The sequence below is a fragment of the Oncorhynchus masou genome, chromosome 9 (genome assembly GCF_036934945.1).
Source record: "Oncorhynchus masou masou isolate Uvic2021 chromosome 9, UVic_Omas_1.1, whole genome shotgun sequence".
NCBI classification, from domain to species: Eukaryota; Metazoa; Chordata; class Actinopteri; order Salmoniformes; family Salmonidae; genus Oncorhynchus; species Oncorhynchus masou.
Genome location: NC_088220.1, coordinates 76,243,562 through 76,259,384, shown reverse-complemented (window position 1 = coordinate 76,259,384; position 15,823 = coordinate 76,243,562). Strand labels below are relative to the sequence as shown.

Genomic DNA, 15,823 nt, shown 5'->3' with positions numbered 1-15,823 from the left:
ATTATCAAAGACTCCAGTCCCCCAAGTCATAGACTGTTCCCTCTGCTACCGCGCGGCAAGCGGTACTGGAGCACCAAGTCTAGGTCCAAAAGGCTTCTTATCAGCTTCTACCCCCAATCAATAAAACTCTTGAACAGCTAATCAAATGGCTACCCAGACTTTTTGCACTGTCCCCCCCTATTTTTACGCTGCTGCTACTCTCTTTTTATTATCTATGCATAGTCATTTTAACTCTAGCCTCGCTACTTTTATTTTACTGCTGCTTTTTAATTTGTTATTTTTATTTTTCACAAAAACATTTTTTGAGGTGACTCACGGATGAAGTAAGGTGAGGAGAGAGAGAGAGAGAGAGAGAGAGAGAGAGAGAGAGAGAGAGAGAGAGAGAGAGAGAGAGAGAGAGAGAGAGAGAGAGAGAGAGAGAGAGAGAGAGAGAGAGAGAGAATATTGTGAAACTCTTAACCATGCACAGTCCACCCTAGCTGCACCATATCCAATGTGCCTTTACAACCCAGGGAGAAGTAGTGTACTCTGATGCATATTCATTCTAAACTAAAGTAAAAACTTGGTATTGTTTTTTATCACCTGGACCAGTAAAGCAGTTTTTGAAAACCATCACAGATTTTAAGGTATGTTACAGACATATTACTTTGTTAACGCATTCAGGTTTTTTACATTTTGAATTACATTTACTATGTTTATTATTGTTGGCCCAAAATTGTTAGAAATAGACTTTGAACCATCCAATTCGATAGGATCCACATATCACAACATCCTATTTTATGGCGGTTTGCTTTAGCTTGCTAGAATAGATGCACAACAAGTAACATGTGACAACTTCTCAGGGTCTGTTCAACACTGCTCAACATTACAGAACGTTCAGAATGTATCATGTTTATTACTATGCTTATTATTATAGACTTCTGTTCAACACTGTTCAACGTTACAGAATGTTCAGAATGTATCATGTTTATTACTATGCTTATTATTATAGACTTCTGTTCAACACTGCTCAATGTTACAGAATGTTCAGAATGTATCATGTTTATTACTATGCTTATTATTATAGATTTCTGTTCAACACTGCTCAATGTTACAGAATGTTCAGAATGTATCATGTTTATTACTATGCTTATTATTATAGACTTCTGTTCAACACTGTTCAATGTTACAGAACGTTCAGAATGTATCATGTTTATTACTATGCTTATTATTATAGACTTCTGTTCAACACTGCTCAATGTTACAGAATGTTCAGAATGTATCATGTTTATTACTATGCTTATTATTATAGACTTCTGTTCAACACTGTTCAACATTACAGAATGTTCAGAATGTATCATGTTTATTACTATGCTTATTATTATAGACTTCTGTTCAACACTGCTCAATGTTACAGAATGTTCAGAATGTATCATGTTTATTACTATGCTTATTATTATAGACTTCTGTTCAACACTGCTCAACGTTACAGAATGTTCAGAATGTATCATGTTTATTACTATGCTTATTATTATAGACTTCTGTTCAACACTGCTCAATGTTACAGAATGTTCAGAATGTATCATGTTTATTACTATGCTTATTATTATAGACTTCTGTTCAACACTGCTCAATGTTACAGAATGTTCAGAATGTATCATGTTTATTACTATGCTTATTATTATAGACTTCTACATTTACTTCTGTTCAACAATGCTCAACATTACAGAACGTTCAGAATGTATCATGTTTATTGAACAGACATTCATCACAGGCTCTACAATTCTTTCTGGTAAAGCTTAAATTTAAGGGGTCCTTATTATAGTGTAATTACATGTGTAGTTACACTAACAATTATTATAGTTAACTGTAACAACTAATAGTTAGTGTAATAACAACATGTAACTGGAAGTAATTGCGGTCTGTAATTACAGAGGTGTAACAATGAATGCTTGTTACCACGCTTGTTACAAATGGGCAGGTTTCCACTAAATTCACCAACTTAGTGTTTCACTTCTTCTCAGCTGCATACAGTAACAACTGTCACAAAGGTTGTGATCTCTCATGGATGTGCTGGGTGTCTGAGAGATTATAGCCTATGGTCAATAGGCTGTAATTATTTAGCTTTGATGTTAACTGTTCAAACTATATCTCCACTCAGTGTTGTTGCTAGCACTTGTCCCCAAAATAGTGTTCCATCTGGGTTAACTTGGTTGAGCTGGTAAAAACAGATCAGTAAGTCAACCTCACTGACTGGGATCTAATATGGGTGGCATCCCAGATGTGGAAAAATACATTATTTCAAAGCATAGTACATGAGCAACTACAACAATGAGCTAATGAGGAGCGATTTCGCCTGGCATTCAAAATGTGCACACTCATCAGGACACTGTTGTACAGAGGCGCTAGCCAACAACACAGCTAGCTTACACCATCCCTTCAAACTGAAGCTGGAAAGACTGCAAACTAGCTGACATTTCTTTGTACATATCCATAAAATTTTGCCAGCTGATTCATGATTTCAACTGGCTGAGAAATGCTGCCTCCCTGCCTGTCTGTCTCATCCCAACACAGTTATTACTATGGGACAGCTGGAGACCGAATTTGAATATTGAAATAATGTCAGAGAGACAGACAGCAAGGTTTATACAAATCTCCACTGTTGCAAACTAAACGTTAGTATAAAATAAATGTGAGATAATGTCTTGATGCTTTTTATAGTGGAGATCAAGTTTAAAAATTGCTTGGCTGGGCTGATGAGACAGTGGATTGCGCAGTCAGATGGAGCAGAGTAAATATGCATGTTAATGTCATAGATTTAGCCGGTGGTTACTTGTGGAATGTACACCGGCTGGAATGTGGTTTTAACCAATCAGCATTCAGGATTAGACCCACCTGTTGTATAATTATAATGAATGTGTACTTATACAGTAAATTACCCATCCTGACAACCTGGCCCTCATTTTAAAGGTGCCATATGCAGAAATCGCTCCTCCATTTCCTGGTTGCTGAAATTTCAGTTTATGTGACAAAACAGGCAATGTATAAAGTAGAGAATAATCGTACCATCTAAACTGCTGTGAGATATCTCTGCAAATAACATTTACATTTACATTTAAGTCATTTAGCAGACGCTCTTATCCAGAGCGACTTACAAATTGGTGAATTCACCTTCTGACATCCAGTGGAACAGCCACTTTACAATAGTGCATCTAAATCATTAAGGGGGGGGGGGGGTGAGAAGCATTACTTATCCTATCCTAGGCATTCCTTGAAGAGGTGGGGTAACCAAAAATATTGTATTTTCTGTTTGAATCTTGTGTACAAAACCGAAAGTAAAAGACTAAAAAATATAACTTAAGAACGGGAAGTAAAGAAATAGGGAACATAGGACATATTTTCTGCTTCTGAGACTAGAATGACAGATTAATAACTCACATTAACTCAAACGTGAATTTGGTAGGGTCGCCCAAAAAGTTACATATTGTAGCTTTAAAGCTTCTGGAAGTTTCACTTTATTTCACAATAAGGTACAGAAATTAAGTAAAACTTACAGAAGCTTTAAAATGAGGGGCCAGGTTGTCAGGATGGGTAATGTACTGTATAAGTACACATTCATTACAAGTAAGTACCCCTCAAGATACACATGCTTTTAACTAGCTATGCAGATATTAAATGTACTCTGTGGTGTTTATCCTCTCACTTGGATTGAGTATCCAGAACCTTTAAAATGAGGACCAGGTTGTCAGGATGAGTTGTGTACTGTATACATATACGTATACATTAATTATAACTAAGTGTAACAACTAGTAATTACATTGTACTTAGGAACACATTTAATGTACTATGCTTTGAAATAGTGTGTATTTTCCTAATCTGGGATGACCAAATTAACTCAGATGGTACACTTTATTTTGGTTGCAAGTGCTAACAATAACGTTGAGTGGAAATATATTTGAAACAGTGCACATTCATGGGTAAGTAATTAGAGTCTATTGAGCATAATCGTGCAGATAGCCAGTGCAATCACGAGGTGTCTCTGTAACGGCTTTCGTCTGGTGGAAGAGAATCGGACCAAAATGCATCGTGGTATCTTTGAGACATGTTTAATGATGAATGAAAAAACAAACTATACAAAACAACAAATGGAACGTGAAAACCTATACAGCCTATCTGGTGACAACAAACACAGAGACAGGAACAATCACCCACGCAAATACTCAAAGAATATGGCTGCCTAAATATGGTTCCCAATCAGAGACAACGATAATCACCTGACTCTGATTGAGAACCGCCTCAGGCAGCCGTAGACTACACCCCCAAGACAAAACACACCACAAAAAACCCATGTCACACCCTGGCCTGACCAAATAAATGCAGACAAACACAATATACTTCAACCAGGGCGTGACAGTCTCAGACGTCGTGACTGTTGTTACTAAATCGGATGCAGCTGAGAAGAGACAAAAGACTAAGTTGATGAATTTAGTGGAAACCTGCCCATTTGTAACAAGCCTTTGTAATTACAGACAGCAATGACTACCAGTTACATCTTGTTATTACAGTGTAACTATTGGTTGCTACAGTTAACTGCAATACTTGTTACAGTGTAATTACACATGTAATCAGACTTTAATATGGACCCCTTAAAATGAAGCGTTACCTTATTTAAAAAAAATCTGCTGTGGTTGTTGAATATTCTACCACAGGCCAGGATGTGTCACAGCTGGCCCCGATCTGGAGACCCATGAGGTGGCACACAATTGGCCCAGCGTCGTCCGGGTTCGGGAAGGGTTTGATCGGGAGGTTCTTGTCCCATCATGCTCTAGCAACTCCTTGTGGTGGGCCGGGCGCATGCTGACTCATGTCGCCAGTTGTATGGTTTTTCCTCCAACACATTGGTGCTGCTGGCATCCGGGTTAAGCGGGCCGGTGTTAAGGAGCGCGGTTTGGCGGGTCATGTTTCAGAGGACGCATGACTCAACCTTCGCCTCTCCCGAGCCCGTTGGGGAGTTGCAGAGATGAGACAAGATCATATTTGGATTGCAATTGGATAACATGAAATTGGGTAGAAAAAGGGTGTGAAAAAAAACAAACATTTGAATATTCTACAGCTGGTATGATGGGCTAAAGTAACCTAAATCCATGTGTGTGTGTTTGTCCTGAGAAGATTTTTGCTAAACGTTATTCGAACCCAGGTTGTCAGACAAGTCTGAAATGTTTACCTGCATCTATAAATCAATTTGTGTCATCCTAAAACTCAGAAATTATGAAATAGCCTACCTGACTAACACCCTCCAGGTGACAGGTAGAGCTACCTCCTGACTTGCAAAATCACCCACTATTGACTATTGCATTCCATCCAATTTCACTAGTCTCATAGAAGTAAGAATTAGAACAATTGAATAGGATCTCTATGACTAGTTCAACCAGATGTTACACAGGATGGACACTGGACAGAGATTGACATTATTGCGTCAAGCTGCTGTGGTGATTTCATTGTTTATTGTTCACAAGAACTCCAAGCTCGGTAAATTCCCTTTTTTCTCAAAGGCCCTTTCGTTTCTCTATTTTCTTTCTCTCTGTATTGTTGTGAAGGGCCCATATTGTTGTGAAGGGCCCATATTGTTGTGAAGGGCCCATTTGTAAGCATTTCACTGATAGTCTACACCTGTTGTTTCAACGTGGTCTCAGAACATTTCATATTATTCTGTAAGTAAATCTGAGACATTCCATTTAGTGTGATATGTTACTTTTCTTATGGTATTTTAATTTGTGGATGTCCATCATCCATTTCTTAGAATATGTTACGATTTACAATTTATATGTTATGTTACAAATGACAATTTATACAATATTTTACGAATTAGTAATTAGCGCAATATGTTACGAATTTAAAAAATGTATGATTTGTTACTAATTTTAATTTGTTGTGGCTAACGTCAGCTTTGTGGCTAGGTGGCTAACACTAGCTAGGCTCGGGGTTAGGGGTTAAGGCTAGGGTTAGGAGTTAGGTTAAATGGTTAAATGGTTACGGTTAGGGCTATGTGGAAGGGTTAGCTAACACGCTAAGCAATCGCAAAGTAGCTAAAAAGTAGTAAGTAGTTGAAAAGCTGCTAATTAGCTAAAATCCTAAAGTTGTCTGTGATGAGATTTGAACATGCAACCTTTGGATTGCTTGATGTTCATGTTACACGCCTTCAAATCCACTCCAACCAACAACCCTACTATAATTTTTACCTATCTTATGCAACCATACCAAACATAACTTATCATACTAATTTGAGTGTCCCGGATTTACATGTAGTATATTACGTATAGTCTTTGGGACCACTCTGGCTGTTTATTTAGCATGTGACGAATACATTTGATTTGATTTGTATGAGGAAATGAGTATGTATGTTCCCTCTCCTAAGAAGACCAATGTTGTATTATTGCCAGGTTTTATCAATATTGATACAGTACAAATCAATATTCCAACAGTGCCTGTTTCCCAGTAGGAGAACAATAATATGACACCTGACTTCCCCATTCAGGTGCCAAAATGGTGAACTGCTGTGGATTGGTAACTGTCAAGAATAAACCAGGTACTGTTTGAAAGCAGAAATGATTGTTTACTTCCATGTCTGTGTGGATTTTCATTCTCCCAGGCATGAGCTCTCATCAGTATCTTGTTTATCCTCTCTCCATCCATCGCTCCCTCTCGCAGTGCCTCTGAAGAGTATTGCTGTGGAGGTTAGTGTCCAGGGGCATGTAGCCACTGTGAGCTCCACTCTGCAGTATGAGAACCAGGAGGAGAGCCCTCTGGAGGCCATCTTTGTTTTCCCTCTGCCAGGAGAGGCTGCTGTCTGCAGGTTCAGCGCCAAGATAGGACAGACTGAGGTGGTGGCTGAGGTTCAGGAGAAACAGAAGGTGAGGGGAGATGACAAGTCAACTATGAGACAAAAGCAACAATGCAGATCCACAAAAGTATAATTTGTTGCAGGATTCATAGCTACATAGTTACTACACAGGTTTAAGAAAACTTGGTGTAAAGTCTTACTGTGGGCAACTATACCCAATTGGTTAACCAAGCAGTCTATGATTTGCGGAGCTTCAAGAATCAGTATTATCCTTTTGACAGCTCTCATATCACTATTGTCTCTGGCTGATGATGCGTCCTTGTGTTCCTCTGTCCCCCTCTCAGGCGCGGGAGCAGTATGATGATTTGTTGAGCTCGGGCCAGCAGGCCTTCCTATTGGAGGAGAGTGATGAGAGCCCGGATGTGTTCAAGCTGAGTGTAGGTAGTCTGCCTCCAGGGGAGAAGGCCTCTGTCAGCCTGGACTATGTGACAGAGCTGGCTGTACAGGCTGACGATGGCCTAAGGCTCTGCCTTCCAGCTGTGCTCAACCCCCGCTATCAACCCCAGGGTAAGAACATGGACCCCTGTATGGAGAGACATAAACCACTAATACATCATAGTGCAGAATAAAACCTTGTGGGCAGCAGTGTGACTAGGAACCAGCAGCTGGCCCCATAGGGTGCTGGTCTTAAGTCCTGCTCTTGGAGACCCACAGGGAGTGGTGCAGGCTTTAGTTCAAACCAGCTTAAAAACATCTGATTGACGTGTTGTTGAGTTGAAAGGTGGAAGTGCTGGGCTAGAACAAAAACATGCTAATTTGTGGGTCGCTCTCTCCTCTCTATCCTTCTTTCTTCTCTCTCTCTCCCTCCCTGACCCCATCTCTCTCTAAGGGTCAGACAGGGGCAGTGGTGGCAGTGCCCTGGTGTCCTCGGTGCCTGCTGGTTCTGTGCCCTACAGTCTGTCCCTCAGTGCCCGTGTGTCGTCCCCTCATCCCGTCTGTAGAGTAGAGTCCAACTGTCCTCTGGACCAACTCAACTACCTCAACACAGAGAGAACACAAGCCACGGTACCTTGTGTTTGTGTGTGTGGGTGTGTGTGTTCATCTGCATGTTTAAGTGTGTTTATTTTATATACAGTCAAATCAAATTGTATTGGTCACATACACATGGTTAGCAGCTATTAATGCGAGTATAGCGAAATGCTTATGCTTTTAGTTCCGGCAGTGAAGTAATGATTTAACAAGTAATCTAACAATTACCCAACAATTACCTAATACACACAATCAAAAGGGGTGAATGAGAATATGTACAGTTGAAGTTGGAAGTTTACATACACCTTAGCCAAATACATTTAAACTCCGTTTTTCACAATTCCTGACATTTAATCCTAGTAAAAATTCTCTGTCTTAGGTCAGTTAAGGTCACCACTTTATTTTAAGAATGTGAAATTTCAGAATAATAGTAGAGTGATTTTGTCACGATCATCGTAGACCAAAGCGCAGCGTGATGGGAATACATCTTTTTAATGAAAGATGAAAAAACACGAAGTACACAAAAACAAACAGAATAACAAGAGAACGTGACCGCTATCAAAACTGAGTGCAAACATGCAACATCACATAGACAATAACCCACAAAATACCCAAAGAAGATGGCTGCCAAAATATGGTTCCAAATCAGAGACAACGATAAACAGATGCCTCTAATTGAGAACCAATCTTGGCAACCATAGACATACATAAACACCTGGTGAACAACCCCAGAAACCTATAAAACCCATAGACAGTACAAAAACACATATATCACCCATGTCACACCCTGACCTAACCAAAATATATAAAGAAAACACAGAATACTCAGGTCAGACATACATAAACACCTGGTGAACAACCCCAGAAACCTATAAAACCCATAGACAGTACAAAAACACATATATCACCCATGTCACACCCTGACCTAACCAAAATATGTAAAGAAAACACAGAATACTCAGGTCAGGGCATGACAGATTTATTTCAGCTTTTATTTCTTTCATCACATTCCAAGTGAGTCAGAAGTTTACATACACTCAATTATTATTTGGTAGCATTGCCTTTAAATTGTTTCACTTGGGTCAAACGTTTCGGGTAGCCTTCCACCAGCTTCCCACAATAAATTGGGGTGAATTTTGGCCCATTCCTCCTGACAGAGCTGGTGGAACTGAGTCAGGTTTGTTGGCCTTCTTGCTCGCACACGCTTTTTCAGTTCTGCCCACAAATTTTCTTCAGGATTGAGGTCGGGGCTTTGTGATGGCCACTCCAATACCTTAAGCCATTTTGCCACAACTTTGGAAGTATGCTTGGGGTCATTGTCCATTTGGAATACCCAGTTGCGATCAAGCTTTTCCTTCTTGACTGATGTCTTGATGTTGCTTCAATATATCCACATATTTTTCCTCCTCATGAAGCCATCTATTATGTGAAGTGCACCAGTCCCTCCTGCAGCAACGCACCCTCACAACATGATGCTGCCACCGCCGTGCTTCACGGTTGGGATGGTGTTCTTTGTCTTGCAAGCCTCCCCCTTTTACCTCCAAACATTATGACGAAACAGTTCTATTTTTGTTTGATCAGACTCTAGGACATTTCTCCAAAAAGTACGATCTTTGTCCCCATGTACAGTTGCAAACTGTAGTCTGGCTTTTTTATGTTGGTTTTGGAGCAGTGTCTTCTTCCTTGCTCAGCGGCCTTTCAGGTTATGTTTATATAGGTGTAACGAGTTTCTTCTAACTCCTCCTCTGACGAAGAGGTGGAACAAGGATCGGACCAAAATGCAGTTAGTTAGATACATCTTTAATGAAGATGAAACACGAACAATACAAAACAACAAACGTGGAAAACCGAAACAGCCCTATCTGGTGCAACAAACACAGAGACAGGAACAATCACCCATAAACACACAGTGAAACCCAGGCTACCTAAATATGGTTCCCAATCAGAGACTATGACTAACACCTGCCTCTGATTGAGAACCATATCAGGCCAGACATAGAAATAGACAAACAAGACATCCAACATAGAATGCCCACTCAGATCACACCCTGACCAACCAAAACATAGAAACATACAAATAAAGTATGGTCAGGGTGTGACAATAGGACTCGTTTTACTGTGGTGTCGTGTCTTTGGCTGTACCGGATTAACTGATATGACATGCTGTTCTATAAAATCCTTTCTCTGTAATTAACATTACCTGATTGAGCTAATCATGTAAATGTAATTAACTAGAAAGTCGGGGCACCACGAAAGAGTGTTTATAAAGCTGTCATCTTCAGAATAAACTCTTAAAACCTAGTAATATTTTACATCAAGAGCAGTCAATTTTAATCGTCACCTTATTTCTGCCTCATCTGAAAGTTGTAAATTCTTGGTTATCTTCACGAACCCTGGCTAACAAGTTGAATCAGCAATACAAAATTGGGTTTAATTATTTATTTACTAAATACCTAACTAATCACACAGAATTATATATACACAGAATGCAAATGATGTCATACAGAAAACGTCACTGGTGGACATAGCCGACATGACGGCTGGTTACACAAAGGAAAGGGGGTTGGGTTTGAGTGAAAGAGCGGGAAGACTGAGGAACAAAGGGAGAAGCTATACTACCGTAAATACAGTATCTTATGCATTCTAAATTGTCACCCATTTGGAAAAGGGAAATGCAATAAATATTTACTCTGAGCTGCGTAGGTTGTTTGTAGATGCCTACCGTGTTGCCCAACAGAGATCTTGCAGTCCTCAGAAGAATGTCTCTGGTGGTAAATGTGATCATTTGTAGTATCGTCGTTATGTGTTACACTGGATACGTCGTCCGTCCTTTCCTAGTCCACGTTTACAGCGGCCGCTGCTTACTCAACGGCTAGGAGGTATCACTTCTGTAGTGAATAAGAGTTCAAAGTTCTTACCATTCGCCACCAAAGCTCACGCTGAGGTTGGCTTAGTTCTGCAGTTATTATCTAAATCCTTCTGACATCGGACTAAATCCTAATGTACCGGACTGAATCCTAATGTACCCGGAACAGGAGGTTACATTTTCGTAAAGGGCTTATATAGTGGAGGGAGAGAAGGTTGTGTTTCAAAGTTTATAACCAATGTCTCTTCACAGGTGCGGGCCACTGATTGTGCAGAGCTCTAACCTTATGAAAACCCAAATCTCTCATTTGGCAACTAAAATTACATTAATCTTTTCACAAATAGTTTCATATTTAAACATTTAAATTGCACAACAATTCCATGTGAATCTGATAACTAGAATGTGTAGACTTTCCCAGATACAGTTTATGTCGTCCTGTCATCAGTCATAATGTCTCAGATGACAACCGAACTGACACCATATTCATTAAGGACCAACGCATATTTTCAACTGGTTCTATTACCAAAATATGGTTTCTCTCCCCTCACTTGTTGGATGTTCCCAGACTCTCAATGTTTAACAAAGGCTATTCAAGAGTCCTTCAGTAGAGTCAGAGAGAGAGGGAAGGGAGAAAGGTATTTATGGGGGGTCATAAACCTTACACACAGGCCAACGTCATGACAGTGGATATAGATACTTTTGTACCTGTTTCCTCCAGCATCTTCACAAGGTCCTTTGCTGCTGTTCTGGGATTGATTTGCACTTTTCGCACCAAAGTACGTTAATCTCTAGGAGACAGAATGCGTCTCCTTCCTAAGTGGTATGACGGCTGCATGGTCCCATGGTGTTTATACTTGCATATTATTGTTTGTACAGATACCTTACTGGTACCTTCAGGCGTTTTGGAAATTGCTCCCAAGGATGAATGAGACTTGTGGAGGTCTACAATTTTTCTGATTTCTTCTGATTTTCCCCTGATGCCAAGCAAAGAGACACTGAGTTTGAAGGGTGGCCTTGGAATGCATTGATGCATGTATGTAAACTTCTGACCCACTGGAATTGTGATACAGTGAAATAATCTGTCTGTAAACAATTGTTGGAAAAATTACTTGTGTCATGCACAGAGTAGATGTCCTAACGGACTTGCCAAAACTATAGTTTGTAAACAAGACATTTGTGAAGTTGTTGAAAAACAAGACTCCAACCTAAGTGTATGTAAACGTCCCACTTCAACTGTACATATAAATATTTGGATGAGCGATGGCCGAACAGGCATAGACAAGGTGCAGTAGATGGTATAAAATACAGTATATACATACATATGATATAAGTAATGTAAGATATGTACCAGTCCCAATCTACTTGGGACACACCTACTCATTCCAGCGTTGTTCTTTCTTTTTACTGTTTTCTTTCTTTTTACTAGAATAATAGTGAAGACATCAAAACTATGAAATAACACATGGAATCATGTAGTATCCAATTTTTTATTCAAACAAATCAAAATATATTTGAGAATCTTCAAAGTAGCCACCCTTTGCCTTGATGACAGCTTTGCACACTCTTGGCATTCTCTCAACCAGCTTCATGAGGTAGTCACCTGGAATGCATTTCAATTATCAAATGTGCCTTGTTAAAAGTTCATTTTTGGAAGTTCTTTCCTGCGTTTGAGCCAATCAGTGGTGTTGTGACAAGGTAGGGCTGGTATATAGAAGAAATCCATAGTAAAATACTAAGTTCATATTATGTCAAGAACAGCTCAAATAAGCAAAGAGAAACAATAGTCCATTACTTTAAGACATGAAGGTCAGTCAATCTGGAACATTTCAAGAACGTTGAAAGTGCAGTCGCAAAAACCATCAAGCGCTTTGATGAAACTGGCTCTCATGAGGACAGCCACAGGAAAGGAAGACCCAGAGTTACCTCTGCTGCAGACAATGAGTTCATTGGAGTTACCAGCCTCAGAAATTGCAGCCCAAATAAATAAAAGTAACAGACACATCTCAACATCACCTGTTCAGAAGAGACTGCGTGAATCAGGCCTTCATGGTCGAATTGCTGCAAATGAACCACTACTAAGGACACCAACAAGAAGAACAGACTTGCTTTGGCCAAGAAACACGAGCAATGGACATTAGACTGGTGGAAATCTGTCCTTTGGTCCGATGAGTCCAAATTTGAGATTTTTGGTTCCAACCGCTGTGTCTTTATGAGATTCAAAATAGGTGAACGGATGATCTCTACATGTCCGGTTCCCACTGTGAAGCATGGAAGAGATGTGATGGTGTGGGGATGCTTTGCTGGTGACATTGTCAGTGATTTATTTAGAATTTAAGGCACAATTAACTAGCAGGTCTACCACAGAATTCTGCAGCGATACGCCATCCCATCTGGTTTGCACTTAGTGGAACTATTATTTGTTTATCAAAAGGACAACACCTTCAGGCTGTGTAAGGGCAATTTGACCAAGAAAGAGAGTGATTGAGTGTTGCATCAGATGACCTGGCCTCCACAATCACCCGACCTCAACCCATTTTAGATGGTTTGGAATTAGTTGGACCGCAGAGTGAAGGAAAAGCAGCCAACAAGCGCTCAGCATCTGTGGGATCTCCTTCAAGACTGTTGGAAAAGCATTCCAGGTGAAGCTGGTTGAGAGAATGCCAAGAGTGTGCAAAGCTGTCATTAAAGCAAAGGGTGACAACTTTGAAGAAGGTATAATATAAAATATATTTTGAATTGTTTAACACTTTTTTGGGGTTAATACATGATTCCATATGTGTTATTTCATAGTTTTGATGTCTTCACTATTATTCTTGAATGTATAAATTAAGAAAAACCCCTTGAATGAGTAGGTGTGTCCAAACTTTTGACTGGAACTGTACGTACGTATGAATGTCTGTGTGTGCAGTATGTCTGTGTGTGTGCACTCTCACTAGCACCATGAACCATCAGAATCCTTCATAGTTGTTCAATTCCCCCTGACTGCTCTGTCTTCATGTGATTGTTGTTCTAACTGCAGGTCAGTCTGGCTGCAGGTCATCAGTTTGACCGGGACGTTGAGCTGTTGTTGTATTACCAAGACACCCATCAGCCTACTGCTATAGTAGAGGCAGCACAGACTTCTGCCAAGCCAGGTGGGGGTGGGTGGGTGTACTCTGTACTCTGTACACCCACCCATTTGTTGATGAGATATGAGATCAATGAGTAGTCTAGTCTACTACCTTAATCCATGTTTACATAGTGGGACATGGTGAGACAGAAGATACAGTAGATGCAGAGATGGAGAAAGAGGAGCTGTTGAACACTTCTCTCTCTCTGTCTGTCTCTCTTTATTGCTCCCAGGCTCTCTGATGGGCGACCCAGTGGTCATGCTGAGCCTGTACCCAGAGTTCCCCAACGATGTGATGTCATCGATGACCTCACTCGGGGAATTCCTTTTTGTTGTGGATCGCTCTGGCAGCATGTCATTCTCCATGCACAATGGGTCTGGGGTTCAGGACCGCATTGGCAGTGCCAGGATGTATACACACACACACACACACACACACACACACACACACACACACACACACACACACACACACACACACACACACACACACACACACACACACACACACACACACACACACACACACACACACACACACACCCCTGCACTAGTAAATTAACATCTCCATCTGCACAGGAGTCACCAAGAGGTAGTTTAGAGTGAAATCCAGTGCACAGTGGTTACGCTGTATTCTTCTGGTCTTTACGATTGTCCTATATGGTTTATTGAAGAGTAAAGAAACTTGTTGAATTTCTCTCTTGCAGGATACTCTGCTACTCTTGCTAAAAAGCCTGCCAATGGGCTGCTACTTCAACATCATCGGTTTTGGGTCCAGATATGAGTCCTTCTTTCCGTAAGTGTTTTCTCCTTCCAAACCCTCGTCTCAATCAGTTCAAGTCAGTGTCTGAGGAGTTCAGTTTTTTACACATTTAGCTGTGTCATTCTAGGGTTTTATCATGTATGTTGTACCATGTAGTCCAAATCCAAAGATAATCAGTGACAGTGTTTGACAGTTAATGTTTACATCTTTTATTTTATTTCAAATCAAATTTATTTATATAGCCCTTTGTACATCAGCTGATATCTCAAAGTGCTGTACAGAAACCCAGCCTAAAACCCCAAACAGCAAGCAATGCAGGTGTAGAAGCACGGTGGCTTGGAAAAACTCCCTAGAATGGCCAAAACCTAGGAAGAAACCTCGAGAGGAACCAGGCTATGCCGGGTAGAGATTATAACAGAACATGGCCAAGATGTTCAAATGTTCATAAATGACCAGCATGGTCAAATAATAATAATCACAGTAGTTGTCGAGGGTGCAGCAAGTAAGCACCTCAGGAGTAAATGTCAGTTGGCTTTTCATAGCCGATCATTAAGAGTATCTCTACCACTCCTGCTGTCTCTAGAGAGTTGAAAACAGTAGGACTGGGACAGGTAGCACGTCCGGTGAAAAGGTCAGGATTCCATAGCTGCAGGCAGAACAGTTTAAACTGGAGCAGTAAGTAGCACAGCCAGGTGGACTGTGGACAGCATGAAGTCATCAGGCCAGGTAGTCCTGAGGCATGGTCCTTGGGCTCAGGTCCTCCGAGAGAGAGAAAGAAAGAGACAATTAGAGAGAGCATACTGAAATTCACACAGGACACCGGATAAGACAGTAGAAGTACTCCAGATATAACAAACTGACCCTAGCCCCCCGGCACATAAACTACTGCAGCATAAATACTGGAGGCTGAGACCTCCAGTATTTGACCTTTATTTAACTAGGCAAGTCAGTTTAGAACATATTCTTATTTTCAATGACTGCCAAGGAACAGTGGGTTAAATGCCTTGTTCAGGGGCAGAACGATGAGCGAATCATTTGCAGCAGGTAGGGGTAGAGCCTTCACGGTGACTGTATTACCGCCACACCACCTGTCACAAGTCATGAAGGCAGTCAAATTCCACATGACCGTTTAGTCACGGTAGTTAGGCTTCTCCAAGCTCTGATGCTCATTAATAATCTAGCAAATGTTCTAACTGCCTGGTACTCAGCACTCTATTGTCCCTCTAATCACTCTGA

At 40.6% G+C, this 15,823-nt stretch overlaps 1 protein-coding gene across 1 annotated transcript in view; it reads left to right on the top strand.

The window, feature by feature from the left end:
* Positions 1–502: 502 nt before the first annotated feature.
* The window catches only part of LOC135545090 (von Willebrand factor A domain-containing protein 5A-like), a 43,984-nt gene continuing 28,663 nt past the window's right edge, over positions 503–15,823 (top strand). Inside the window, exons 1-8 of the mRNA XM_064972731.1 lie at positions 503–626; positions 6,515–6,565; positions 6,688–6,890; positions 7,165–7,387; positions 7,710–7,885; positions 13,735–13,849; positions 14,058–14,233; positions 14,532–14,620. Of these exons, the coding sequence (XP_064828803.1) occupies positions 6,523–6,565; positions 6,688–6,890; positions 7,165–7,387; positions 7,710–7,885; positions 13,735–13,849; positions 14,058–14,233; positions 14,532–14,620 (1,025 nt within the window). The 5' untranslated portion in view covers positions 503–626; positions 6,515–6,522. The remainder of the gene's footprint in view (positions 627–6,514; positions 6,566–6,687; positions 6,891–7,164; positions 7,388–7,709; positions 7,886–13,734; positions 13,850–14,057; positions 14,234–14,531; positions 14,621–15,823) is intronic.